The sequence below is a fragment of the Lichenostomus cassidix genome, chromosome 18 (assembly GCF_008360975.1).
Source record: "Lichenostomus cassidix isolate B80296 chromosome 18, HeHo_3.0, whole genome shotgun sequence".
NCBI classification, from domain to species: Eukaryota; Metazoa; Chordata; class Aves; order Passeriformes; family Meliphagidae; genus Lichenostomus; species Lichenostomus cassidix.
In genome coordinates this window covers 192667-219263 of record NC_139498.1, presented here as the reverse complement: position 1 = coordinate 219263, position 26597 = coordinate 192667, and the positions used below count along the sequence as shown (strand labels likewise).

The following is a 26597-nucleotide window of genomic DNA, read 5'->3' as shown; positions in this document are numbered from 1 at the left end:
GGAAAATAATTAAATCTGCCATTAACCCTTTTTTGGCCAATTGTCTTAAAAGGGAGCTCTACTATCAGGTCAACCTTATGGTATTTTGTGTCTGCTTGTTTTTACCTGTCACCTGCTGGGGTCACAGCACAGGTTCATTCCTACACAGAAGAATTGTTTGAAATGGAGACCAATTAGTAACTCAAGGTTAATTTCCAACACAAAATCAAGTCTGGCTTACTATTAATCCTGAACTGACAAGTTTTCAGACAAGAGGTCAAAGCTGAGGGGTGAGGGATGTGTCTCCAAGGAAGATGAATCAAGGTCTTTGTCCTCTCCGTGACTTTACATCATGGTCAGGCAATTCACGCATCAGACTGAGCAGGAAGAAATGGAGTCTGGTTGTGGAAAATACAATGAAAGAAGTTGTTAGAAAACTGACAGCACCAGAGGGAAAAAAAATATCACTGCAGAGAGTAAGTAAGTGGACTGGGGTGCTGCTCCCTTCTATTAACAGCAATAGCTCAACATTTTTGGACTTCCTTCATTATGTATACTCCATGAGAAGACGACTTTCCCTCACGGTGACTTTAATCACCACAGGATCCAGGAAGACTTGGCCAGTGGCACAGGGACATTATGACTCTTACCTGGTGGTACTGGGGCTCCCTCAGAGAACACCGACCACCCACGGGGCCACAGCAGAGTTGGATACCAGGACTGGTGTGATCGTCCCTAAGAAAATCCCTCTCCCCAAACCACTGTGGAATGCCGCTTTTACATAAGCGGGCGGGGATCCGCTCCATCCCTCACCTGCTCTGGGCGCCCCGGGCCGTGAGGGTGGGCAGGCAGCGCCTCAGGGCAGGGGCGCTTGCCTCAGCGGGGGCGGCAGAACCTGTTCCCGCCGAGCCGGGCTGCCGGGGCCGCTCCACACGGGAACAGCCGCTCCGGGCTGCCGGGGCCATTTCCCGCTCCCGCCGCTCCCGCCGCTCCCGCCCTCAGCGCAGCCCCGTGAACTGGGCGGCAGCGCCCCCTGGCGGCCGCTCCCTCGGGAGGATGGCAGCACTGCGCTCAGCTCCGGGAACGCCGCACTGCTGGAGCTCGTTTAATCAACACCAACATATTCACCTGTTCACCCCAATTCACCCCACCGAACTACTTGGTTTTTTCGCCCACTCTGTTCTTGACAGTAAATACAAAGTCCATGGTTGACTAGTTGCATTTCAGCTTTAAAGTACCATAGAAGGCACTTGACTCTTCTGATACACATCAGAAATATACACCTAATGGAGGCAGTGCAGTCGTAAGAGGCATCACAGAAACTGCATTGCCAAAACATGTAATCTCCAACAACTGGGGACACTGATAGCATCCTTCCACATAAAGGACAAAGTTCTGTTAAACTCCATCTTTCAGAGCACAGGAAGGGAAAGAAAAAGAAGATAAACACAGACACAGTACACAGTTATTTTATTGAAATACTTGAAAAGGCCAGCAATGGAAAAATAGGTTTGTCGTGAGGAATTTAATGTTTGGTTTACTTGATCGTTAAAAAAAGCTGTGTCTATAGGTAATTCTAGCCTGTTACAGAATGCACTGTGATCCATGCAACTAATATACTACAGTAAAATAGGCACTGTGTACTATTGTAGTTTTCTCTTATACACAGCTTTCAATGGGTATGATTGACAGATGTGAGAAATTAAACGGCAACACTTTCCAAATGATAAATGTTTATAATACACAAATTTTCTCATCTGATTCATGAGGGTTATAAAACACAACATAATGAAAAATGAAAAACAGGTTACACACAGCAGATGAAGTTGTTCTGGCAGCTTTGGAAGTTTATTTTTTTCCTTTTAAAAGAAAGACCAGACTCTAAATATTTAGTCACTGGTCATGTAAAATACAAAATCATAGGCCAGAACAGCAAAGGTGACTCTTTCCTGAAATACACGATTAGAGGGGCAAATTTTTTCATCAGTTAAAAATATGAATGAAAATCACAAATTCTGCCTGGTATAGCTTATAGTCCAAAAAGATGAAGTCACTTCAGATAACTGTGAATAAATTAGCAATCCTTGAGGAAGTATGATCCTTGAGTTGAATCTACTCTACTGAAAATTAATTTCACCTACACGCTAGAATGCCACCATGGTGAACATTTAAGAACAGTATTTTGAATAGGTTTTTGGGAAGCAATGTCTTACTTGCTTTAATATGTACACATTATTTACAACAAATTCCCTTTTGGCCTCACAAATTAAGCCATTTTAGCTGGCTGTTAAGATGCAATTCCTTTTTTTCCACAGGTTATGCAATACCATAGTTAGAGCTATAATTTAAAATAGTCTTATGCATGAATTACAAATATTAATAAAGTAACTCTGCATATATAAATATTTCTAGCAGAATTTAAAGCATTCAGAATGTACATAAAAGTGGGTTTTTATTTACTTATTTGGTAGGGCCAGATGTGCTTCTTCTCAGATCATCGCTGCTTTAGTAGCGCTTTGTACATGGCAAAACCCAAAACTGCAAACACAGTAGCACCAAAACTTGCTCGGAGCCAGAACGTTGAGCTCTTGAGGTCAGCTTGTGTCACATGCCTGAAATTTAACACACATACAAAACCAGGTTAATTCCATGGCTGGAACTCCACACTTGTGCTGAACTACTCTGCTTTTGGAAATTCATCACTACACTTGTCACAGGCAAAACAGCTCACAATTCAGCCTTACAAGCACTTTACAGTCATCTTGCTTTGCTTAAAGCTCAGGCTTTGATCTGCAGCCCTGACCACATCAGATCTCCCTGAAGTCAAAGTGCTCACATGGCTGAGGAAAAATGCAGGAGCACATCATTTGTCATGGATGTGGGGAGGGCAGGGTGTCTCCTTTGAGACTACCAGCAAGCATTCCAGAAAGGAAAACAAAAATAGCTAAAATAATTAAGAACCCATAATGAGAACAACAGTGTCCAGCAAAATCCTTCTTTTCCTTTTGTTTTTAAATGTTGAGTTTATTATTTCTGCTTCTCCATAAAAAAGTTCCCAGTTCTGTTGAATATCTTACTCTATCCCCCCAAAAAAGTTTACTGACAAGTAGAAAGTAATATTTTTCCAAAAGCTAGAATCAAATAATGTGTAAATCCCTTTCTTCCCAGCAGTCACAAGAACAGCAACAGTCATCCAACACCAAGCTGAAAGCTAAGAGAGAGTGCGAGTGAAACAAGCAGTGATCACGGCACCAAAGGAAAAAGACAGTATGAAATGACTGTATGAGAGAAAAAGCCACATCTCACATGACAATGGAGACAGGCAATGACCCAACTCTCCCAAATATTGCAAGAAGTATGTGAACATGCTCAGTTAAACATGGCTGGCCACCCTCGACAGCAGTCTCAAGTATGACAGCTTACCAGAAAGCAGGAGCTACCATTTAAAACAAGTTATCATAAATGCCATAATTCAAAGCACAGGAAATTCCTAAACAATAGTAAAGTTGATTTATTTGTTTGTTTGCTTTAAAGATAGAACAGAACTTCACTAGCCTACATATTTTGGCCTGTGTTAATCACCGTGGGTTACTCAGTGAAGCTGCAGGAGGGTTAAGTAAAGGAGCACAGAGATCCTAAACACACACAGGAGTTCATAGAGGGAGAATTGCAGAGCTGTGGCTCACAAGCTGTTTAACAGAGCAGGAATTGTTACTTGCTATCAAAACACAAAACCAGTTTTGGGTATGCTTTAGTAGACACTTGCAGGAGCCGTATCAGCTAGATAATCAGTGTTCTGTCATACCACATGCTGAAGAACAGGCTCTTTGGTGCACACACAGCTGCTCTTTAGTATAAAAAATCCTGATCTTATTTAACAATGTGTTGCTGGGTTATGGAACAGATCAAATCCAAGAATTCTGCAAGCATTAGTTTTTCTACAGCTAGTTTTAACAAACTCTCTGCAAACTAAATCTCACATGGTTTGCTGAGGGGAAGAAAGGGAAAAGGCAATGGCAAGGTCACCTGGGTTTGGCTGTTGTTACCTGTCTTCAAGCAAACGTGGACCAAGAGATGACTCCATGAAGATGGAATCTTCTAAAGAGTGGACGGCGTGCACCTGCTGCATAATCCTGCTCTCCTCGTCTGCTAACAGCATGGCCCCCACCTCAGCTAGGTAGGCTCTTAACCTTTTCACACACATGCACATTGCAGTTCATTGCATGGCTCAACAACAGCAACCCTCTCAAATCAAAAAGCCCAGAGAATTTCTGATTTTTAGACACCTAGCCCCTGATTCTGATTGTGCTTTGTTAAAAACTTAGTGCTTGGGCAAAACCAGGAACAAATGGAGTTTCTATTTTTGATAAACTAAGTAAAATGTATGATTTCATATAGGTAAATGCCCTTAAGGACAAAGAAATCTGCTTAAGCAACTCAAATTCTCTTCCAATTCCATCTCCAAAGCCTCAACTTCCATGTGTCCACAGGACACCAGGGCACACAGTGCACCATATGCACGAGCTGGAGCACCTGTGCTAAACGCACTGGAATGGCTCCAACACTTTAGCCCTAAAACTGATGAGATCCCCATCTGCTGAGAACTCAAAGACTGTATTTTATCACTACAGTGGTAGTTCAGGGTTTTTTTAGTAAAAGTCTGTAATATCACTGTCTTCATATCTGTAAATTATAAAACTCATTTGTGTATGTAAGATAAATCACTTGTAGGTAACATGATTTTAACAGATTACAAGCTCTGTTGGATGAGCATTTGTATAACCAACAACTCTCCAGTTTAATTTGGTTAATTCAAATCACCAACTATTTGTACAGTTTAAAACCCCATTCCTTTAAATATGCAAATCAATGTTTAAATTGCAAATTAATGCTTTTGCATTTCATCATAAAGCACTGTCTCTCACATCTAGATTTTCTGAATCTTATCTATAATTTGCCTTGTTTTGCATATGTCCATATATAATGGCATGCAAGAAACTTGCTTGAGCACGTTTCATCATTCTAAAAACAATTAGTATGTTCTCAGCCATGATAAAATCCTCTTGTAATATCTAAAGGGAGAGTATATTTGCTTTGATCCCTTTTCTAAGCCTAACAATAGCATACTCTTTCATTCTTCCATTTGAATAAGGAACTAAACTAAGACACGGACTTGTCTTACAACCTCAAGGAAATTTACTCTGAGTATCTCAGCCCAAAAATGCTTACTGGAATTCAGAACATTATGGATTTCTAGCTGCTCTACAACTTTGTAAAACTTTGTCCAATTTTTCTTCTTTCAATGTTCCTTATGCTGTCATAAAATGCATCTTTACAACTTTAATCTCTAGTATTGCTTAGCTGCCATTAAAGAAACAACATTAAAAAAATCTGAGACAATTAAAAAAAAAAAAAAAAATCAGTATTTGTTTCCAGCACAGGTTCTTTGACATGAAGGTGGCAACAATGCATGAAAACCTTTCTCAATACATACTGAAAGTTTCTACCTGTTCAAAAAATAATGTTCAAATTTATTTCAGTCTAGTTGTTCTTACAAAACTTCACCAGTGGTAGAAATTATTACTGCCTTGTTAGTAAGAAAGTAACCCTGAATTAGAAAAAATATTCTCTCCAAGGGTAAAACATCTATCTAGATGCGCACTTATACACACACTGAGTAGCAATCAGGACTCCATAAATGAAGCTGTATTTGAAGCTCTTGCTTATAAGTAATAAGAATGATGTTTTGAACTTTCCAGACAGGCTGCTATGTGTACTTAATCATACAATTAGTTCCACAAATATAAGAAAGTCTAGAAATTTTGTCTTTGGCATAAAATTCAGATTTTAATGCACATTTTGGGAAAAAAAGGTGTGTTTTTATTCAACCTACCCTTAACAGTGAGTTAAGTATCATGTCACTTGTTGAACAAGATCTTTGAAATCTGAAAAGTCTTTTTTTAAAAAAACTTTAAGAATTCACAAGAAGTTTGTCACATGCCCTTACTAAGAGGTTAACTGAGCATGCCTGCCACGGGTACACACAGAAACTGCTGAGTTATGGGCAGATGCTGCTACTTTTCCCTAGGTGAGCAGCAGAATAATCCCAGGTCTGGGAAGGTTTATCCTTAAACACAGAAATTCAAAAACATTCTTGCAGTAACTTCCAAAGCATTTAAAAAACACAGTGGTGACACCAACAGGCTGCTCCCATGGCTACTTACACCAGAACTCTAAGCAAGTTCATGCAGCAGCAGCAGCAGCCTGCTCTGACAAAGGTTCTAACCATTAAACATAAGCAACTGAATTCCAAAAGCATCACGTAACATGCACGAGCTGCTGCAGCTTCCCTCCAGGCACATATTTTCCTAAGATGCAAACTAAGTCCAGCAGTTAGAATTTCCCCCATGCATTAGTCATCTAAAATGTGAAAAGCTCCAAATGCATCTTATTATCCACAAAACCTAAAAATGGATGTAAAATGCCAACTCAACACACTCTGCTTAGAAAGACATAGGGGACATAGGTTTGCAAATTTCTCTGCGGTCTGGGGTACTGGACAGCTTAGAGGAGGAAAATAAATTAGCAAAATTTTGTTATATTGTCCTAATTTGGGGGACACCTAAGTGTAGGGATAGATTTCTGCAGTTAGATTTAATGGCAACATACAAGTTTTGAAAAACAAACTGTGTACACTGCACATAGTGAAAAACAGATCCTGGGTCATAGAACTTTCCCATTATTACAAGAAAATGAAACTATTGTCTTGATTTCACAGAAAGCAAAACCTTACTCATAATTCCTGAAACAACCATGTTTCATATGCAAGTAGATTTCACTTCAATTCCACAATGTTTTAAAAACTTTAAAAGAAAAACATACTCCAAGAAGTCTTCTTGCTGAACAACACAATTCTCATGCATTAGGATTATCTTATTTTGAAATTAACTTAGCTGAAAAATGCCACTGCTGTACAAGCAAAAAGCAACATGGATTATTTGACACCAAGAATTAAAAAAGCCAAAAATCCAAGCTCATCATTAAAGAAAGGGTTAGAATGACAAAAGCAGAAAACCTGCTTTTGGTAAAACAATGTAGTAAAAAGAGATTAGGTGCCAGCCAGACAAATACAAGTGAACACCTAAAGGAAAGAACAAATTAAAACTATAAAAATATTACAGGATATTAACAAGTCTCACACATGCATGTCTAGTGCTTTGAATGCTGTGCCTCCTTCCTGAAATAACCAATAAAAGGTGATCCTGGGTAGTTCAAACCAACACAAGAATCTCCAAGCTGAGCCTGCCTTTCTGACAGCCTGCAACTCTCAGGCAGCCTCTGAAGTTTGTCCACAGAAGAGAAACTGAGGGTGGGCATGAACAGCTTTCTCAGTTGCACAGTGGCTATGTTCATCCTTTAAGTATTATGGTGGGAATATTCAAATGTGATTTTATGTCATGCCTTGGTAACAGTGTTTAGGGGTTACTTGGCAACAAATGGCACAGGAAGGGTCCAGCATGAAAAGTTTCAGTTTATGTGAAAAGCTTCCACAGCCTAAAAGGATAGGAGGAGATCAGGAGAATAAAGTACTCTCGAGAAACCTCCCTCATCCATCAGCTATCTAACTTTTGCCCAACTATCTGACCTAATGGTAAGCACTTGTGAAGGCAGAATAAGAAAATTTATAGAAACTAACTGCATCAGAAAGTCCTTCTTGATCCAAATGCTGTCTCTAATATAATCACACGTCACTACATGTGTGATTTTTATACAAGAACTCCATTTCTGCCCTATGTGCCTAAAAGTGGGAGCTATTCCCTCCTGTTTACAGGTATCCCAGCTCTACCATAGATGAGGTTGTGCAGCAGCTCATGTGCTGGATGATAAATAACCTGTAGCAAGGTGTTTGATTAGGGAGTTGGTGAGATGAAGGGAGCATGCTGCAAACCTGCAACAAACCCTAGTGACTGAGAGACAAAGTAATTCTAGCAAAAAATTCTTCCTTCTGGAGGGAAGTGCCTATGAGGAATTCTCCTTAGCTTGAATTAAGACTTTTTCGGCAGCAGTGGATTCTTGTGTTTGTTCCACACTCCCTAGTAATAAGGTGTGGAATGACAGCATCCCAAACCTCATTAAAAGACTTCAGTACACTGAGACCCTGACAGTGTTTCAGAAGAATGAAGTTCAATGTCTAATGCAGGACTCAAAAAAAAAAAAAACCCATACAAGAAAGAAACAAGCCACAACAGCAAATGGAGCAACCCATAACCATTCCAAAAAATGAAGATGTGTTAGAGGTGATTTCAGCCTCAATGATGAAGAGCTGGGATCTTCTAGTAGTGACTGCTCAATGAAGTTTTAGAGTGACAACATGCAAAGAGATTGCTGTTTCAAGGGATTTCAGTCTATGCGATGACTGCCGTAGAAAAGATGCAGCATGAAGAGCCTCATTCAGTCTTTTCCCAAGCTAATGAGTTTTTCATCCTTCCTTGAATTCTCACGCTGTGGTTAATACTTGTATCTTGGATTAGAATGGTATTTCACAAGGAAAATGCTGAGTCCTGTAGGTGGGTGTATCAGCAGACCTCCTACACATGTGTAACTTGCATTTAAAGGAGACAGACACTCTTATAGGGAGCAGCTATAGCTGAAACTTGTAACAAGTAGTAACATACATAGACCAGCAGCATGCCAGGATATTCCAACTGTGGCCTTTGAATAAACCCATTTACCATTTAAGCCTGCAAGAAGGCTGTGGATGATGGAACCACTGTACTGCAACAGTTGTTTGGTTTGAACTCCCCTTTGCTGGGGGTGTGATGACAAGTGCTGAGGTATTACTAAATCCTGTGTGTCAAAAAATGCTTGCACAGGACAAACTATAGCACTGTTTTCAATGCTGAGAACCAGTTATCTCTCTTTACCAATTGTTTTTCCAAAAGTATCTGGAAATGCAAATGTTTAAGCATTTACCACTCCTTACAATGTTGCATTTCATTCAGAGAGGAATTAGATGTTAAAAGATCTGAATTATTGTTTTTAACACAAAATGCCCACTCTTTGTGTAAGCCAAGCATAACACACGCACACAACAGAAATTCTATGAACTCCCAAATATCAAACTAGCAATTATAAACATGTAATATGTTACCAGATGCTGCTGTAAGTCAAGCTGTGCCTTTATGAAAATATCTGTGTAACTGGTATCTAAAAGGCATTACCTCTAATCAATATTAAAACCTGTAATGTCTCAAGTGAGAAACATTACACCAATTTGTAGACACTTAATATCTATTAGCAGGTTCCTAAAAACACAGTCCTAATTTCTGCACAGTATTTCTGCAATCACAAAGAGCCTGAATCAACAACCAAATCAGTAATGCTCCAGAAAAATGACTGAACTAAGCTCAAAAGAACCTTCAAGTTAAACAAAATTGGATAATTCTATGACAATTATTAAAATATCTGCCTATTTAGTGGATATGGAGTGAAAAATCTGAGGTATATAAGGTTACCAATTGCTTTTTCAAAGACACCCTTTATTTTAAAAGCACACCTGGTACCTAGTAAATAAAGTTAAGGACCTGTTAAGAACTGCAGTGAAGAGTTTGTTCTTTACAGATTGCAGCAAGTCTGAGTTGAGGAAGTTCTGACAGATGCAAAATGTACACCTGTTGCAGGCGCACATACAGCGTAACCGGGCATGGCTGCGAAAACACACAGAAGGACAGGAGTTGAAATCTTGCTCATCAAATCAGGTGCACATTAGGACTGCGCCACAACCAAGAGAGAGATTTAGGAATAAAAGGTACATTTGAATGAGTAAGGAGAGAAGGAAAAAAAATTGCACTGGGGAAGAAAGGGTACAACTACAGCTGTGCAGAATTTAAAGGTTAGAGGTTCTGTGTCTTGGACATTTTGCATTGTCACCACATAAAGATCTTAACAGCAAAGCACAAACATGAATGAGAATGTTTGTTGAATTTATACAAGTTCCCATAAAAGGGAAGCATTTAAAGGCTTCTGAGTATGTCTGCACAGCAATAGATAACACCCCTTTTTCAAAGGAAAGGAAGCCACATTTTCTACCACTTCAAATGCACTCTTTACAGGGTGAGTGTTGCCTCTGTTCCCCACCCTACCAAACATACATGCTTGAAAACTAAGGGAGAAGCAGGAATATTGATATGACAGGCATTTGGTCAGTGCTACACTTTAGTGGTTTCCCAGAATTCCAGTGCTACAAAATCAACACAAGAGGGGGAAAAAAAAAAAAAAACAAACCCAAAACCAAAACCAAAGTTTTACAAATGTAATTCAGTAAATTCAGTTTCAAGTAATTAACTACACCCTATTATTTTGGGTGAAAGTGACATTAGTTCTATTTATTTTAAAGCAAATGTCAGCTGTCATACTAGACTTCATCTGCTGTAATACTTATGTAGTTCATCACGATATTAGAAGTTTCACCCACCAAAAAAAGAGATGCAAAGTGAGTTTAGCAACAGTGAGATGTATAGTAAAGGAGAATCTGAGCTTAAGTATCTCGCACTTGAAGTCCAAAAGTGTTCATATATGAATTCTACTAAAAACAGAAGATTTATTAGATGATTGAACTGAAGCACATAGTAATAAACAACCTGAGAATAAATAATACTTTAAGCAGTGCGTTGGGGGAACTGTTGTGCACTAAGGTGTCATTGCTGGTAATCAGCTGTCAAACTGACCTATCAACAAGGATTACAGTACAACCCACTCATTAATATCTCAAAAATACCAAGATATGAAAACTGATATACTTTTTGTATCCAAAATAAGGACCAAACAGAATTCTATGTATTCACTGGAATTTGCATCATGAGCTGGATGACTACGGTACTTTTTAAAAAACACCTTAGCCACAATAGCTGAGACTGATTTCTGTGTTGGATTTATGCCAAGTTCCTCATTTTGAAATAGTCTGAAGATTCTACTCAGGTCATTCATGTCTCTCTGTTGCTAAAGCTTGGTAAGGTAGTTCCATCCTGTGGCTAACAATGGCATGCAGTGGTGCTCTGTGTGACCATGCACATGAAAAACGGAACAGCTCCGGTACTTACGGATACATTGCCATAGTTGTCAGCTTAACAAAGATATCTTTACTCGGCACATCAGCAGTATTACAAGTAAAGGCTTGGGGTGGAGGCATTTTGTGTTTTCTGCAGAATTCAGCGGGAGAAATACTATATTCCTGTCTAACTTCATGCAAGTCGGACTTGGCAGCTACCACTAAACATGGTATCCTACTGTCCATGAAGTGCTGCTGCAAATTTAAAGAAAAAAAAAAGTGAAAGAAACAGTATGTGATACATTCAACCTGGAAGGGCTGTATTGAACTGGTTGCAGCAGTATTAAGATACATTCATGGCACTGAAGTCGGGCATTTCTAGAAGCAGAGTAGTTTACATAGAAAAGCAGATGTCTGCTTTGTATGAGTAACAGAACTGCACCACTTCTAATGTAGCATGATATGTAACCTGCACTTAGAAATAGTATGTCTTTTAACCACTAGAACCAGTGTACAGATCAGGTAACTGACACTGAATATTTAGTCAGTGAGAAGGGGAAGATATATAAATGTAAAGGTTTGTAAATATAAACTCCACAAACCTTAAAAATCCTGGCACAGTACTCAAAGGATTTAGGATTACTGACATCATACACCAGGCAGACAGCATCGCATATGGTTTCAGCATCAGTTAAAAAGTCTGAGTCACTAACATCGTGTAGCTGGAAAAAAAGATGGTTGCAGAGAGAAAAAAAGCTTGTCATTATGCAGTTAAAAGGAATTTTATAATTTTTCTCATAATTTTTATGGCTCATTTTTATCGATCTTGCAAACTAATGGAGTGACAATAGAATTAATCAAAAAGAATAGAAGGAATTTACCATGCAACCAGCATATGCAAGCTGTTACCATCACATCTGCAGGCAATCATCATCTCAGCATAAAAAGTGATATTTACTTTAACATAAAGGCTTAGACACCCACAGAAATGGGCATTCATCCTACAGAGGAAAACCACAGAGCAGAGGACTACATCTCAGAAAACAAAGAAAGAGATGATATTATCATAAAGGAAAATAAGAAAAAATTAGTAAATTAAAGCCTTTAAGAACTGATTTCTCCCTCGGAATACTAATTTTAGCCATTCTAATCAGACTATATGACAGATGCTTCTTACTGAATAGGTACTGAATAGACTGACTTCTGTTCATTTATCACATTACAATCTGATGCCCGGCAGCATAATCATAAATATATTAGGTTTTGTACAACTCAGGTCAAGGTTTCAAGAACAGCAGGCCCTGAACAGATTCAGCTAAATTATCAACATTAAAAATTAGAAGCTATTTGGGACAGAAAATAACTGGGGAGAATCCATGTTAAGAAGATGAGAGAATTAAAACTAGTTTGTTGCAGAAGGCTCTGAATAATTCACAGAATTTTAACATTAACTAGTCTTAGGCAAACAAGAATAAGGCAACCTTACCAGCAAGTATTTTTCCTGTCCATATACATAGACTGTATTAATGGCATAGTAAGATTTGTGTTCTGCACGTATTTGCCTCTGTCTCTGAAAAGGCAGAATTTCATGTTAGACCACAGCAACTTTTCCCTTTCAGTTAGATTTGAACAGCTGAAATTAATAAATTCATTTATTAATGAATTAAAATTATAGTAATCTTTGGGGTTTTTTTCCAAGGAAATGCATAGCTATAATCCATGATGTACAAGTCATTATTGCAAGCAACAGCCAAAAATGCCAAAAAAGAACAAAACCAAAAAACCCCAAACAAACTCTTCCTTAGTAATTTCTTCCGTATTTCTTCAAAGAACTCCCCAAACTTAGTAAAAACCATTAAAGCTCTAAGGTCAATCACTTGTGCTGTCTAATCTTAACTCAAGAGCATATACAGGTGAATATAAGCAACAGGTTTCTTACTATTAGATTTCTTCCAAGAAGAGCTTGAAGAACTCCACTCTTCCCACAGCCTTTCATTCCAACAACATTGCATCGGAAGACATTTCGCTGAGTCTGCTTTTTCTGGAGGTCTATCTTTTTATCTCTCGTCACTGTTGGAAAAACACAAACACTTTTCACAAGATGTATACGCATGTATGTATGTGAAAATATGAAAATGCACCCAAAACAATCTCTCAGAAATATTAAATCAAAGGTTTTACTTGAGCAGAAAGTGAAAGGGAGTAACTGAAAAAAGATGAACCATGAAACAATTCACTCTTTGGTGTATTTCTAAATTTAAATTCCTGTGTTGTATCAAATTTGTATTACCTGTAATTGCTGATGCTTGAGATTCTTGTTCTGCAAGTATGGAGTACCCTAAATAACCCAGGTACTCCAGGCAACGCTGCACATCCAGGTATGTGGTTAGTCTGGCACAGGGGATAAAAAGAACTTTCAATTGTCACTATCTGTGTTTCCAATTCTTTATAGTTATCTCCTATCTCCAAACTGACACGATAGAAACATTTCTGGCTCTATGCATACTAAAGGACAAAAGTCGCTGAGGGTCAATGGTGACAACTTTACCAGTCTTACTGGTCACCAAAACACTACAAAGGCAGTACTTGCTGAGGCCTCTCAATCTACACTGTATTTTCTTATCTCCTCAAAAAACGTTTTTCTCATTTTCCGTATTTTAAATTGGGAAAAAAACCCTCATTATTGAGCACCATTTTTGAAACCATCTCAAAGCAGTAGAACAACAACAGTAACATTTCAACAGGTATCATAGAGATTTCCACATTTTGCAGAGATACTTCCTCATTGTTAGCCCTAAATATTGGCTAAATCCTGAAAAGGTCATAAAAACAGTCTGAATATTACACCACTGGATGGCTGCAAAAATCTGACTGCTTGGGTCAATTTCCAGCTATTAAAGTTTTACTCCTTCTACTGCTTTTTTAAGAGGACTCTACACACACATCACCATACCCAAAATTCTCAACTACTAAAATGTCCTCTATCAGGCTTACGTCCACTGCGAGAGAAACCCTTGGTATGTGATCCATCCTCTTTCATTTGTACAAACTGTGTTGTTCACATCAGGTCCCCATGGCATGTAAGGGAAGACTTTGAACAAATCTTTCAATTCATCAGGAGATAAAGCACAGTCTCTATCCTGAAACAAAATATGGTATCAGACATAATTCAATTCCTGTATACTTTAAACTGGTATTTTCTTGCTGTACACTTGCAAGATTCAAGAAACTGAGCTGCTTTCTTTTAAATCATTGTTCTTTCCTTGTTTTTAAATAAGACTAAATATATGAGCTAGTTAAACTATTTGGTACTACAACTTCCAGCTCTCCTTGTAGACAATCATAAGCAGCAGATTAGTTCTCACTCCATAGGTTAAGCTAAAGCCAATTTCTGAATAAAACGACATAAGGATAAAAACACATTTTTGTTAGCAAAACTCCTGGCAAACTAAGGTTCTTAAGCATAAGGACACATACACACTCAAATTAAATGCTTACCAAATCATGTTTATCAAAAATACTTTGAAGAAATAAGTATGCATGATGATTTAGTTCTGTTGTGCAGTCTGGGGGAATTTTTAGGCTGTTTATTGAAAACAAAAATACAAGAAGCATTAATGGTTTATAAAATACCGAATACTAAAACTCAAAATACATACTTTATGAGTCATAACATTTAGTATCTGACCTTGGCACTTAACTGTAATAACTTATCTTCACATAGATCAAAGCACATACTTTTTATTAGGAATTCTAAAACGAGTGAGTGCCCTTATATTATTTGATATATAGCTCTACAGTAATCACTTCTTCATTGGTTTGCTTCATTTTTGTAGTTTGGGGTTTGGGATGTTTTAACAAAAAATGATGCATTTACATTTTTTAATAGAAGTCACAGAATTCATCAATCTCTTAACCTTTTAATTAGCGATTTTTCAATAGGCCTAAAACGCTACAAAAATACTGACAAGTCTTTTAGAATTCTATGCCACATACAATAAGCAACCGCTCAGATTTATGCTCCAGTTTTGTATTAAGAGTCTCTTCTGCCACCTTTCTTATAAAGAGAGAGAACAGTACACAACTTGGCACAAGAGGTTTCTTCCTTCCTAACATTCAGTCACATGAAGGTTTTGGCTGGTGGGACATAAAGTAAGAGAGGTGCTTGATGCAACAATGTGCTAAATAAACACACTAGAATAACCCTTTCCTCCTGCCAGAGCAGGAGCAACATAGACTAAACTCAAGTTTATAAAGCTGAAATCAGTGATACATACGGAGGGAACAAGTACTCTGGAGTAAGCTCTAAGTCATCGTCATAGCCAAAGCGACGCAGAACAGTCCAAGTTGTTTCATGCCTTCCTCGCTGAATGAAAAGTGTGTGTAGAAAAAGAAAACCTAAAAATCAAAAATGGTGAAGTCTTAAGGCCCCAAAGTGCTTTACCTGCTGCATTTTGAATAGAATCAGTATCAGACTTGGAAACAAAAAAAGCATGAGATATACATTCAGACTTAGACCCCCTCGATGACATTACAGCATTATCTACACAGACCAAACGTTCAGAAATCACGGTATTTGTAAAAGTGCTCTCCAAGGAACCGTTTCCTTTAAACAATCCTCCTGGTTTTCTGTTGTTGTATGCTTTGTTCAGTACCAGCATTTTAAAATAACTTAGCTGTATGAAAATAAACTAAGTATTTTCAATAGTTTAAAACAGAAAGCTTTAGCTTGGAGGAGTCTTCTATGAAAGTGGTCTAATGGAAGACTGCTTTTAGTTTTTTGCATGAAAATAACTGGGTAGGATTTTTGTTTAGCACTTCCCAGGGCTTAAATAACACTGAGATATCACTGTTTAGTAAGCTCTGAAAGAATCAAGACAGAGATCATACTCCCAAAGACCACCTTTTTCATGTAAGAGTAATTTTCAACTGTATAAAGTTGCATCTTTTAAGAGTTAAAATAAGACTCACCTTTTAATGTCAATCCATTATCTGCAACACCATCACTTAGGTTTTTCCTGACTACATTCTTTACATCTTCCAAAGCTTGAGGTGCCAATGGTGTATTAAAACAAATTCTCTAACACAAAACCCAAAAATAGCATGTTAGGACCACTGACTACTGAGGCTGGACAATCATCATGTCCTGCATGAAATACAGCCTGAAAAATTCTGATACACTAGTTAAGGACAATCCAACTTAGCGGAAATAAAGGTGTACAAATTGTATTTTTATTTTTAAGTACAAGCACTGGGGCTTGTATACTGATAGATTTTTAATTTTGCTCTTGAACTAAAACTAGGACAATGGTTAGAAATAAAAATAGTATCATTTCCATTTTTACAAATCCATTATTCTATGCTGCACTTGAGACTTAGCATTTAGGCCTGAACCCCTTGCAGTTCACCTTACTACTATTTATTAAAAAACAATCTGTTTTTTCAGAATTATACAGTTCAACTATTAGCATGGTGGAAAGATAAGCAAGAGAGGTACCTGAAAGAAGTTGAGCTCTGCATCATTGAGCGTACCATCATTATCCTGATCAGAAATTCTAAAAATGCGAGTCAGTGCTTTAATACAGGCAGGCTTCATCTAAGGAATAAAAGAAAGTTCAGTATCTTTCCAGGCTTGAATAGAAAAAGATTACACTGAATGACACCAGGCAGCTCAATCACATGGAAACACACACTAGTCTTCATTTATAGTTTCAGGACAGAGACATTCATTCACACGTACAAATAAGTAGAAAGCAAGAGGAAATAAAAAATTGATTTAGCAAATTTATATCCATAAATTTAAAGCAATTATTCCCCATTAAATGTTTTTCTGTTCAATTATTAGAAGAATCTTAGCTCTTCACAAGATGAAGGTGGCACTACTAAGTTACTCAAAAAAAAAAAAAACCAAAAAAAAAAACCAACTCAGCCCTCTAATTCAGTCTTAGTGCTATAGAAAATTTCAAGAAACAACTAAATTATTTTTTTCTTCCCCAAAGCATTTTTTGGTAGGGAAAAAGAAAAAGCCTTAAAACTCCACTGCTTTGCAAAACTAAACAGGTCTAGAACTACAGCCAGCTTGCTTCAAACATCAAATATTGAAAACCTTCACAGGGGTCACTCATCTACCAGGCAAAGCATTGAGCATATGGACTATTTCTAGGACAAAAGAACTGCTAGGATACCTTCCAGGTGAAGGAAAACAGACACTGGTAATTCTCTCCCAACAACTACTGTGATGATGGGACTCTTCTCTTCACAGAGGTCACACAGATTGCATAGAGATTGGTTTTGGAAAACCAAAAAGATTTCAGCACAACAATTTTATCACAACATTACTAACTCATAAAGATGATTCTGATGGAAGAAATCAAAACAAGGTTACTCTCTGATTCTCTACTTAACAAAGTATTTATGGCTGAAGCACTCTTCCTACTGCCCAATACTAAATGAATACATTTAGAGGTTCTACTTGTATTTTCCCAGGATTTTTTTTTAAACATACTCCTTCATAATACACTCAGCTAACCACCCGTGATACCTAAAAACCAGCAACATCACTTGTTTCTTATCCCTTTTGCCGAAGTGTCACAGGATTTTCAGAGAAAAAAATTCCCTTAGATCAGGCCAAGTCTAGAGTGTTTTCCCTGAAATAAATGGAGTTACCGTGAAATGTATATCTAAAGGAGAACTGAATTGAAGACATAATTTGATTCACATTACATTTGGCTCAAAGCCATCAGCAAAGCTTCTCGGTTTACTCAGCAGCTCACATGGGCAACAAAAAACTGTCTTCACTGCTTTGAAGGAAGAGCAAAGACAGGTCAGGTTAATACATCACAAAACAACCCTCGCAGTTCTGGGATGCAATGCCTGACATTTGGCAGTGGGATGCTGATAAACTAACACACTAAGAGATGCAAAATCCACTGAAAAGGAAAGAACAAGAATGTGATTCACTCCCCCCAAATTACTTGCTCTAAGAATCTATGGATAAATACCTCTTTCTCCTCTGGGCAATAAAGAGGACCTGTAGGATGTAGAACGGCTTTCTGTGCGTAATAAAATAGCTCAGATATATTCTTCAAGTTTTTGGCTGAACACTGAAAGAGAAATCCTCACATTGATGAGCAGGTTTCTTGACTATTTGGTGACTTCTGAAATTTATGTAAGCATCAAATTTTTAAAGACTTAGTCCCCTCTTGTGGGTACAGGGCTGGTTTGGGAAAAAGACATCCAGGCCCTGTACCTGTTCAATAATTAACAAATGAGGTTTCACTACAATTATCTGCCATACCAAGAACAGAAATCAAAGAGCTTATCTGCTTCAGAAAAAAAAAAAAAATACATATCCACACATATTAAATCAATTTTTAATACATTGCAGACATCTGTCTGGCTTAATATTAAATTTAAAACCCTCATTAAAGGCAAGGATGTGAAGAGGCTCTAAATATTAGAATTTGACAGTAACATTTGATTATACAACAGTATCACCTTCCCTAAAGAAAGATAACACATAAGCTCATTACTATAATTACTCCTGTTTGAAATATTTAGTTTGGGAAAAAAAAAACCCTTTTTCTACTATAAATTTGCCATACATGCTTGGCAAGGATGTATTTTTTGTTACTTGCTTTAACTTCAGAAAGTCCTGCATACCTCTACACACGTTTCTATCTCTGTATATTGGTTCATAATGGGAAGGATAGTTTCCATACTGCTATATTCCACTAGATCAGACTTGTTTCCAACTAATATAAGAGGCAGCCTAAAAACAAAAAAAATATTAAGAACTTTAAAGACAGATGGATAAAAATACCTATCTTAATTTAGCATTTCATCTCCCATCAGAAACCACAGTATTATTTTCATAATGTAATTCAATAGCACTGGAAGCAATGAGCAAAACTAAACGACAGCAGATTAAGTAAAGTGTTTTGATATACACTTAGACAGAAATATACTTCTCATTGATACTACAAAACCCACCCAGTTAAATACAATGGTAACTCATCACATTGTTATTACCCAAACCAGTACCAGTAGAAAAGTTATACAGACCATATAGGCAAGGCTAGTTATACCACAGCAAATATAAACACACCTGGTAAAAGCTGCCCATGAAATTCAAAATAAATAACATTGCTGGCATATGTAACAGACCTACATACTTCAAATCTCTTGCTGCTTGGACTTCTTATATAAACTTTAAGTTTAGAATTTTATTTTCTTAAACAATTAATATTCTCAACACTGTTCATTGACACCCATCGATGTGCAGCCTAATTCACACTTCTCATCTTTACTTAAGCACCTGCTATCTTTGTCTGTCCTTTCATTGATGAGAGGAATCCATCGACTTGTTACCTAAAGGGGGATTAAAAACATACATGAAAAACACATATTCAAATTAAATATGACTGAACTGTGCAAAGGTTTCGCTACAACTGCTACTGCTTCTTTCCCAAAAAAGGCACATATTTACACACAAAGGAGGAAACAAATAAAAATTGGAGTTGATTAATCTGCAACTTTCTCAGATAAGTGAAATGACTAAAAACTCAAATGTTGAAACGGACTAGAAGCAAAACCACATCTGTCCATTCTCTTAACAATTAATCTCAAACTCCATCTCAGGCATTTTAAATGTCTAATCCAGATTCCAGCTTGACATCAATTAACAGTGCACAAGTTACATCTCAAGCAATAAGGGGATAAAGTGTGTTACTGTACCTTATCAATAGAATTCTTGTTGTTAACAGCATAGACTATGCAAATCACATTCGCCTAAAATGAAGAGAAAGAAAAGGCATGGACTTCCACTGTTTAAAAACACTTGAGCAACAGAGACAATTAAGGACCATACATAACAACATCACAATCAAGTCACTACAGAACTATGTTCCTGAGTTGTTTAAGCTATTTGGAGCCTGCACAACAGATAAAAACCCATAACTTATATGTTGAAAAGTGCCAAAAAACCTGTATTGCACTGTGACAGTCACAGCTTGTACCTGCAGAGACCAGTGCTACCAGGAAATCCAAACTGAAGAGTCATAATGTGCAGCCTGCACTGAAGCACCAAACTAAATGCCAGAAATGGAACGCAACACCATGACAGACTGCAGAAAATGTGCAAAGGTGCACTGAAAATAGGAATCAGAAGAGATAACAAAATCACCAAGAAGCCTGTGCTATTCATAAATCCAGTAGTACCACGTGACAGAAAGAAGCAAAATGGATCTTTTCAGGGTAGAGTTACTTATATACAAAACTGGCTTGCTGATTAAAGGATATTTAGGTTCTGTCCTTTCACTTGGAAGGACAAATCTTAAGCTCAATTCACAGTGCCAGTACCTACTTTTCTTAAATAGAGAAATCTTTCCTATAGCACAGGTCAAAAAACAAAACAGATAATGCCAAACAAGAAGGTTTTTTTCTTCAATTCAAACTGAAGCCTGCTTAACGCAGAGAACTTCAAAGAATAGATTTTTTCCGAAACTATTTTCTACCAAACACTAAAATACACTTACCTGTGATATTTCATGGTAAAGCTGCTCATCACTTTGTTCTGCTTCTGCATTCAACAGAGTAAGTTATTCATTAATACTAAAAATTTTTACAAACCAAATAAAATACTTCTGAAACTGATCTAGGGTATTTCAGAATGCTCATGAGACAGCTTTGTCAAAGCCTTGTTATTTAAACTTCTTTTTATAAAATACTCTAATGAGTGTTCCTGCCAAAACAATAATGAAATCAATCCATTAATTTGTAAGACAGAAACAGTCTGTTGCACCAGTTTTTTACAGCTATTCTGAAGAGGAATAATTACATTCGTAGACAGGTTCTCCTCAGAACAAGTTATAGTTTGCATTCTTCTACATTTATCAACAGTCCCTTCCTTTTACAATGTAAACTTTTACATCAGAATATGACATATGTTAGTTTTATTACAATAGTGATGATTTTGTTAGTGATACCAAGCTTCTGTTAACTGAAATCTATGAAAAAATCATCCAATAGGAAGAAAAACTCACTCCACAAACTCCACATAAATTTAAAGACAAGTCCAACAAAAAAAAATATTCAGGATTTCTTTTTCCAGATAGGTAAACATACCAAAGGCATTTCCTCAGCAGTGATGGGAGAGAGAAGACATGAAGGTACCTGCTAACACAGCCTAACTCTTGGCTTCCACAGTAAATGGCAGAAGAGTTTTTCTCACTGTGCAACAGTTGCAAGGATTTATGATAACACATGAACCTTCACAGTGAACCTATTTATCTATTCAGTAATAAGATTACAATATATGAAAAAATACAAAATAGTAAACTGACACAAAATTATGTGGTGTCCTAACTTAGAAATTCAGAAGGTCTCTACTTTACTCTATAGGCTTCTCCCACCTGTAGCTCTGGTCCCAGACCTGACAGGGGCTGTTGGGTCAGACAAACAATTCCATAGTAAGTGAGTGATGGTATTGAGCAGTCCCTACCTGAATAATCCACTATGTGGGTTGGCACTCTTTCAGGAGTGACATCAGCTGGAATGGTGATTTCTTCAGCTCGGGGTGGAACCTGGGGTGGAAAGCAACATCAAGAAAGAGCCTTTAAAAACAATCCAGATGGTAAAAAAGTCATATACTATAATACACCTGCCAATCAGTCAGATTTAAATACAACTAGTATTAGTTGTTCAAGTTGTCTAGTTGTTCAAGTACTTTTGTTTTCTATCTGTTTGGTTTGCTTTTTTAATGTACTGAAAGTCACTGCTACCTTTTCATTTTTTACCAGTCTACTCACTGCATAAGAAACTTCTGGCATGCTTTGCAGAAAAGCAATGCTGTTAAGGGATACATTTATAGAGTGTTTCTATAAAACGCAAATCCACTCTATCCAACACCTAAACAAGCATGACAGAAAAAGTACAAGGCTCAGCTTTTACACAGTTGTAACCTGACAACTTCCTTGCTTCCAACAATGTTAAACACTAAATTCCAAAAACCCTGCAAAGCAAAACATGATACTAATAAAAAGGTTATTCTGAAAAATGCTGTAAACTCTGATAGCTCTTTTTTTCCAGAGAATACTAATCCATACTCAGGAACAATCAACTTAAACCTAATTTTAATAAAAACCGCCTGCACCTGTATTTTTTGCCTTTTACCTGTTGACGCTGAACTTTCATGCTACTTTACCTTTAGTAAAACAAGGGGAAAAAGGAAAGCCAATCACCACAACATCCCTTTGGAAAGCTTCGGGCTCTGCTCAGATCTTTCTCAAGAATGATTACTGATAGCACCCCACACATTAAATACTATTTCCAAGCCTGAAGTGCCTTTTACACCCCATCATGTTACTCTGATCTGCCTGACTGGCCTGAGGATATGGTAGGTCTATTTCTGCAGCTTTAGTAGGAGACAGTACTTTTGTAAAAGTTATTTCTGTAATTTCAGGGAGATTCTGTGTTTATATATAAATTATGCTTTTTCTCTCCTCATGAATTTAGATAAATATTCTAGATTACATGGCAGGAAGGAGCAGAGAAGTGAACAGAGGACTACAACTCACTAAATACACTAAGAAACAACCTGCCAAAGGAACGCGTCCCTGAGCACTTTAAGAACAAGAACTGGACCTCCTTTTTACCTGCAAGGTTAGAACTAAATTCAACTATGTTAACAAAATTCAGTTATGTTAACAATCCAGTCTTGACTTCTGAACTGTGGTAACCTACTGATTTGCATTAAATCCAGAGCAGAGTAAATTCAAAGAGTAGCACATGATGTCTATTTTAAGACCTGTGATCAGAAGAAATAAACATTCATGTTTATATGTAAAAAGCTTAACTATTTGCAGCAGCTAGGGTTCTTTTTATGGTATAAAGAAAACTATTTCTGCTCCTTTTTTAAAGGAATAATATGTAGTATTATTATTAAATGGCTTTTTCTGCCATTTTTACCTCAAGAGTCAGGAAAATATTGTTCAAAGACAGAAGTAAGGGCAATTTCTTGCTTAGTTACAAAAAGTGGCTAAGTGTAAGTTATACAATGTGACTTTTTAATTCTTCATTCTCAATAATTTTGCAATCTACTTGCTCTCTAAATGCAACACCCTCCAAAAAACTGATGGTCTTGTCTCTTTCAGCACCTTCCCATTTATGTCTCTCATGTTGAAATATGCTGCCAGTTTGGACCACTTACAGCTCCTTAAAAAACCTACCATTCATCACACATACAACAATTAGTTTAATTAACAATGAGAAAAATAAGAAAGGAACTTAGATAAAGCTTAAATTTCTAATCTTCATACAGAGATATATTTAAACTAACCTACATCACTCTTCCTGAAGTCATCTTTGAAGTTTTAAACTTTATTTTGTTTTTAAACATTACTTTAAAGCAGAGTCTATTAACTTATGACAGGATAGAAATAAAACTTAGAAAACAAATAAAAGTGCTCTACCTCTTCTGGGAATTCCTCACTGACAAGAGACATAATTAGTGATGTCTTCCCAACTCTGGCTGCAAAAGCATTAAAAACGGATATTAGATAATTTGTTTTGTTACACTCAATAGTTGCATCCCATCCTAAAATGGGAAGATTTAAAAAACATTTTTCAATTCACCACATTAAAAGCTTTTAAGCTGCTGTTTAATCATACTAAATATGGATGACAGCAATTCTCTCATAGTTATTTATTTTAAAGCCTTAGGATCCATCTCCCACTTCTGCATTTCATCCAGAAGGTAACCAAATTCTGCTGTGCCTTACACAAAAGAATTAGCTGGTTTTAACCTTAACATAGAACACTTTAAAAAATAATCAAAACAAACTAGAAATGCTTTAATACAACTTCAGAAATAGAAACAAAGCACACAGAAAAATCAAAAGCGTTTCGGAAGTTCTCCTATTTCCACAGGAAAAAGATGAGTACTTTTCTTATACGTAAGTAAAGTTACTAATTAGTGAAAATAGTGATGTGTATTTTGCACCTGACGAAGACAGTTCTAACTTGAAACAATGGCAAAACTGGCTTTGCGGATACAGAAACCCACTTCTTATGACTGAAAATAGATTATGTGTTGCTGGTGTGGAAATGTTCAGTGTTTAGAAGCTCCTAATACACTTTCTAGTGTCCTTGAGTTTTGTGAAAATCCATAGCTTCAAGTGTAGACATTTGGGTTATTTTGTTCAAGTCTAGGTCAACCCTCTGTTTTTTCCAATTTATAGTCTTAGAAATAACAGCCTAAACAGTATCCAGCTGACTGGGATGAAGGAAAGCAGCACACCACTTTATGATAATTAACTTGTCTTTTTCCTTATGTGTCTTTGACATCATGGTACAAAACAAGCCGAACATATTTGGACAATTACTGGCTATTAAAAATTGATGTTTGCACCCTGGTTATGAGGACTACACCAACTTAAACCTGAACTCTGGACCACAGGGGATGAAAAATTTTGAGTTTTGGAACAGGCTTACAACAAAGAGCTCTTGGCATATTTCATATCCCAAACTGACAGTCTGCTGTTACCATCTAGCAAGTTTTAGATGGTCTGGACTAATCTGTGGTTTCAGACTAATAAATACACATGAGGCACATATACAAAGCAGCACTGACACTATAACTGAAAAGTTTTACCAATTTGTAAAACAAATTTCTCCCTCCTCCTCATTACAAGTCAAACAAAAGTGTAACATCGAGGTGCTCACAATCCCTGATGTGTGCCATGTACTACACATTGCTATATTAAAGAGAGTTGTATCTTTAAAATTCCCATTTGGACACATTTTGAACCTTGTTGCCAAAACAAGGCACCTGTGCACCTGTTACACCTGCGATGAAACCACTGCACAGAGCCAACCCACAACACAGCTTTGCCAAAGGCAGTGAGGTACATCAGGCATATATTCCAAGGAGGAATTAAACTGAGTATTCAAAGGCATCAACTCCTAAACAGTCATGCAAAACTAACCAAATACAATGTTAATGAGTTAGCTTTTTCTGCACAGTGACAGCTCCCTCAAGATTCCTCTCAAGAAAAGTCACAGAGAACCCTTTTATGCAGTACAGAGCCAACCTGAACTATAAAACAACAGCATAAACCGCACTATAAATATATATGGGGCATTCAATCCTCAGGAAAACTTTGCTAGTAGAACCACATTCTTAGTACAATTAGGTAATTTTACTAATAACACTTGATAATTACTCTGTATTCTTTCCCCTTGAGGAACTTAAGCTCGCTTTGGAAAGTAACAGAACCGACTCGCTGCTATTTACATCGGTGAGAAGCTGAGCCTCTACAAGCCTTGTCAATTATTTGGGTACCTAAGTACGAACTTCAGGACACTATTTCAGGAACACATTAAAAAATCCAGACCCACTGCACCTCTGGCATGCACCTACGTGTGTGTTGTTTATCCAAGGTCACGCAGAAAGTTAAAAGCAGAAAAAGGGACTTGGGCTCCCTGGCCCTGTCCTGGCCACAAACCCGCAACACCCGACCTATAACCACCAGAAGTACATCAGACCACTCATTTCCAAAGCCAGTAAACGGGAAACGTGCAAGTTTGATTTTCACAGGGGTACGAAAGAAAAAAAAAAAAAAAAAAAGAAAATAAGAAGAAGACCGAAAGTTTAAACAGGCCGTGGCCAAATACCGATGTCATCTCCCGGGACGTCCAAGCCACACAGCTCCACCAAGTGCCGGCCGTGCCCGGTGCCCAGCGCAGAGGGCAGAGGGCAGCCGGAGCTCCGGGCCCACGCTCCGAGAGATCACGGAGCGCCCGGCCCGACCCCTGCCCGCCCCGCCGGGCCGGCGCTGCCCCGGGCTCCCCGCCCGGGCCGGGCTGAGCCCCGCGGCACCGCGGCGATATGACAGCCGGCGGCCCGCACTCCGGCCCTCCTCTCCCGGCACTCACGTTCTCCCACCAGTAGGATCCGCACGTCCTTCTTCATGGCCGCGCTCGCTGCCCCCGGCCCGGGGCCGCTCACACCGGGCGGGGCGGGGCGGGGCGGCGGCGCCGCTGCGGCCTTCGCTGCCCGGGCTCCACTCACGGGGCGGGGAGGGCGCGCTACGGCGGCTCGCGAGGGACTGGCGACTCGCAGCGGCTGCGCGGAGGCTGCGCGGGGCGGTGGCGGGAGGCGGCGGCTGATTGTCAGCGCGGCTCGGCCCGGCCGTGACCGCAGCGAGCGGTGAGCGACAGCCCGGGGCACTCGGAGCGCACCGGGAATCCCGGGATCAGTGAGGGTGCAAAAGACCTCCGAGATCGTCCAGTCCAGCCTAGACTCAACACCACCTTGTTAAGCAGACCGTGGCACCGAGTGCCATATCCAGTCTTTTCTTAAAACACCTCAAGGGACAGTGACTGCACCCTGGGCAGCCTGTTCCAATGTTTAGTCACCTAATCAGGAAATTCTTCCTAATGTTCAAGGAGGGACACAAGGGACTACTGTCCAAACTGTTTGTTGTTATGCATGTTATTATACGTGTTGCTACGTGTTACTATGTGTGGTGGTGTGATGCAAACCATAACAAATTGCTGCCCGGGGGCACTA

The 26597-nt window shown here is 38.3% G+C and overlaps 1 protein-coding gene across 4 annotated transcripts; it reads right to left on the bottom strand.

The window, feature by feature from the left end:
- Positions 1-1432: 1432 nt before the first annotated feature.
- On the bottom strand, positions 1433-26133 carry RHOT1 (ras homolog family member T1). 4 transcript variants are annotated; one of them, XM_085077277.1, is made up of 21 exons: positions 25961-26133; positions 23497-23555; positions 21528-21609; positions 20563-20606; positions 19763-19816; positions 19344-19396; positions 18689-18797; positions 18028-18129; positions 16524-16622; positions 15998-16106; positions 15304-15424; positions 14525-14609; positions 14021-14166; positions 13317-13417; positions 12966-13096; positions 12513-12596; positions 11629-11748; positions 11079-11281; positions 9564-9686; positions 4026-4169; positions 1433-2591 (listed from the first exon to the last, which is right to left on the bottom strand). In XM_085077277.1, exons 1-21 carry the CDS (start codon positions 25995-25997, stop codon positions 2474-2476), a joined length of 2124 nt encoding a protein of 707 aa, XP_084933403.1. In that variant the 5' UTR covers positions 25998-26133; the 3' UTR covers positions 1433-2473. The 4 variants fall into 4 exon arrangements, with proteins under 4 accessions (XP_084933403.1, XP_084933404.1, XP_084933405.1 ...); XM_085077278.1 differs by lacking the exon at positions 4026-4169 and having other exon boundaries at positions 25961-26132; XM_085077279.1 differs by lacking the exons at positions 4026-4169; positions 9564-9686 and having other exon boundaries at positions 25961-26132.
- Between the last annotated feature and the right edge of the window lie 464 nt (positions 26134-26597).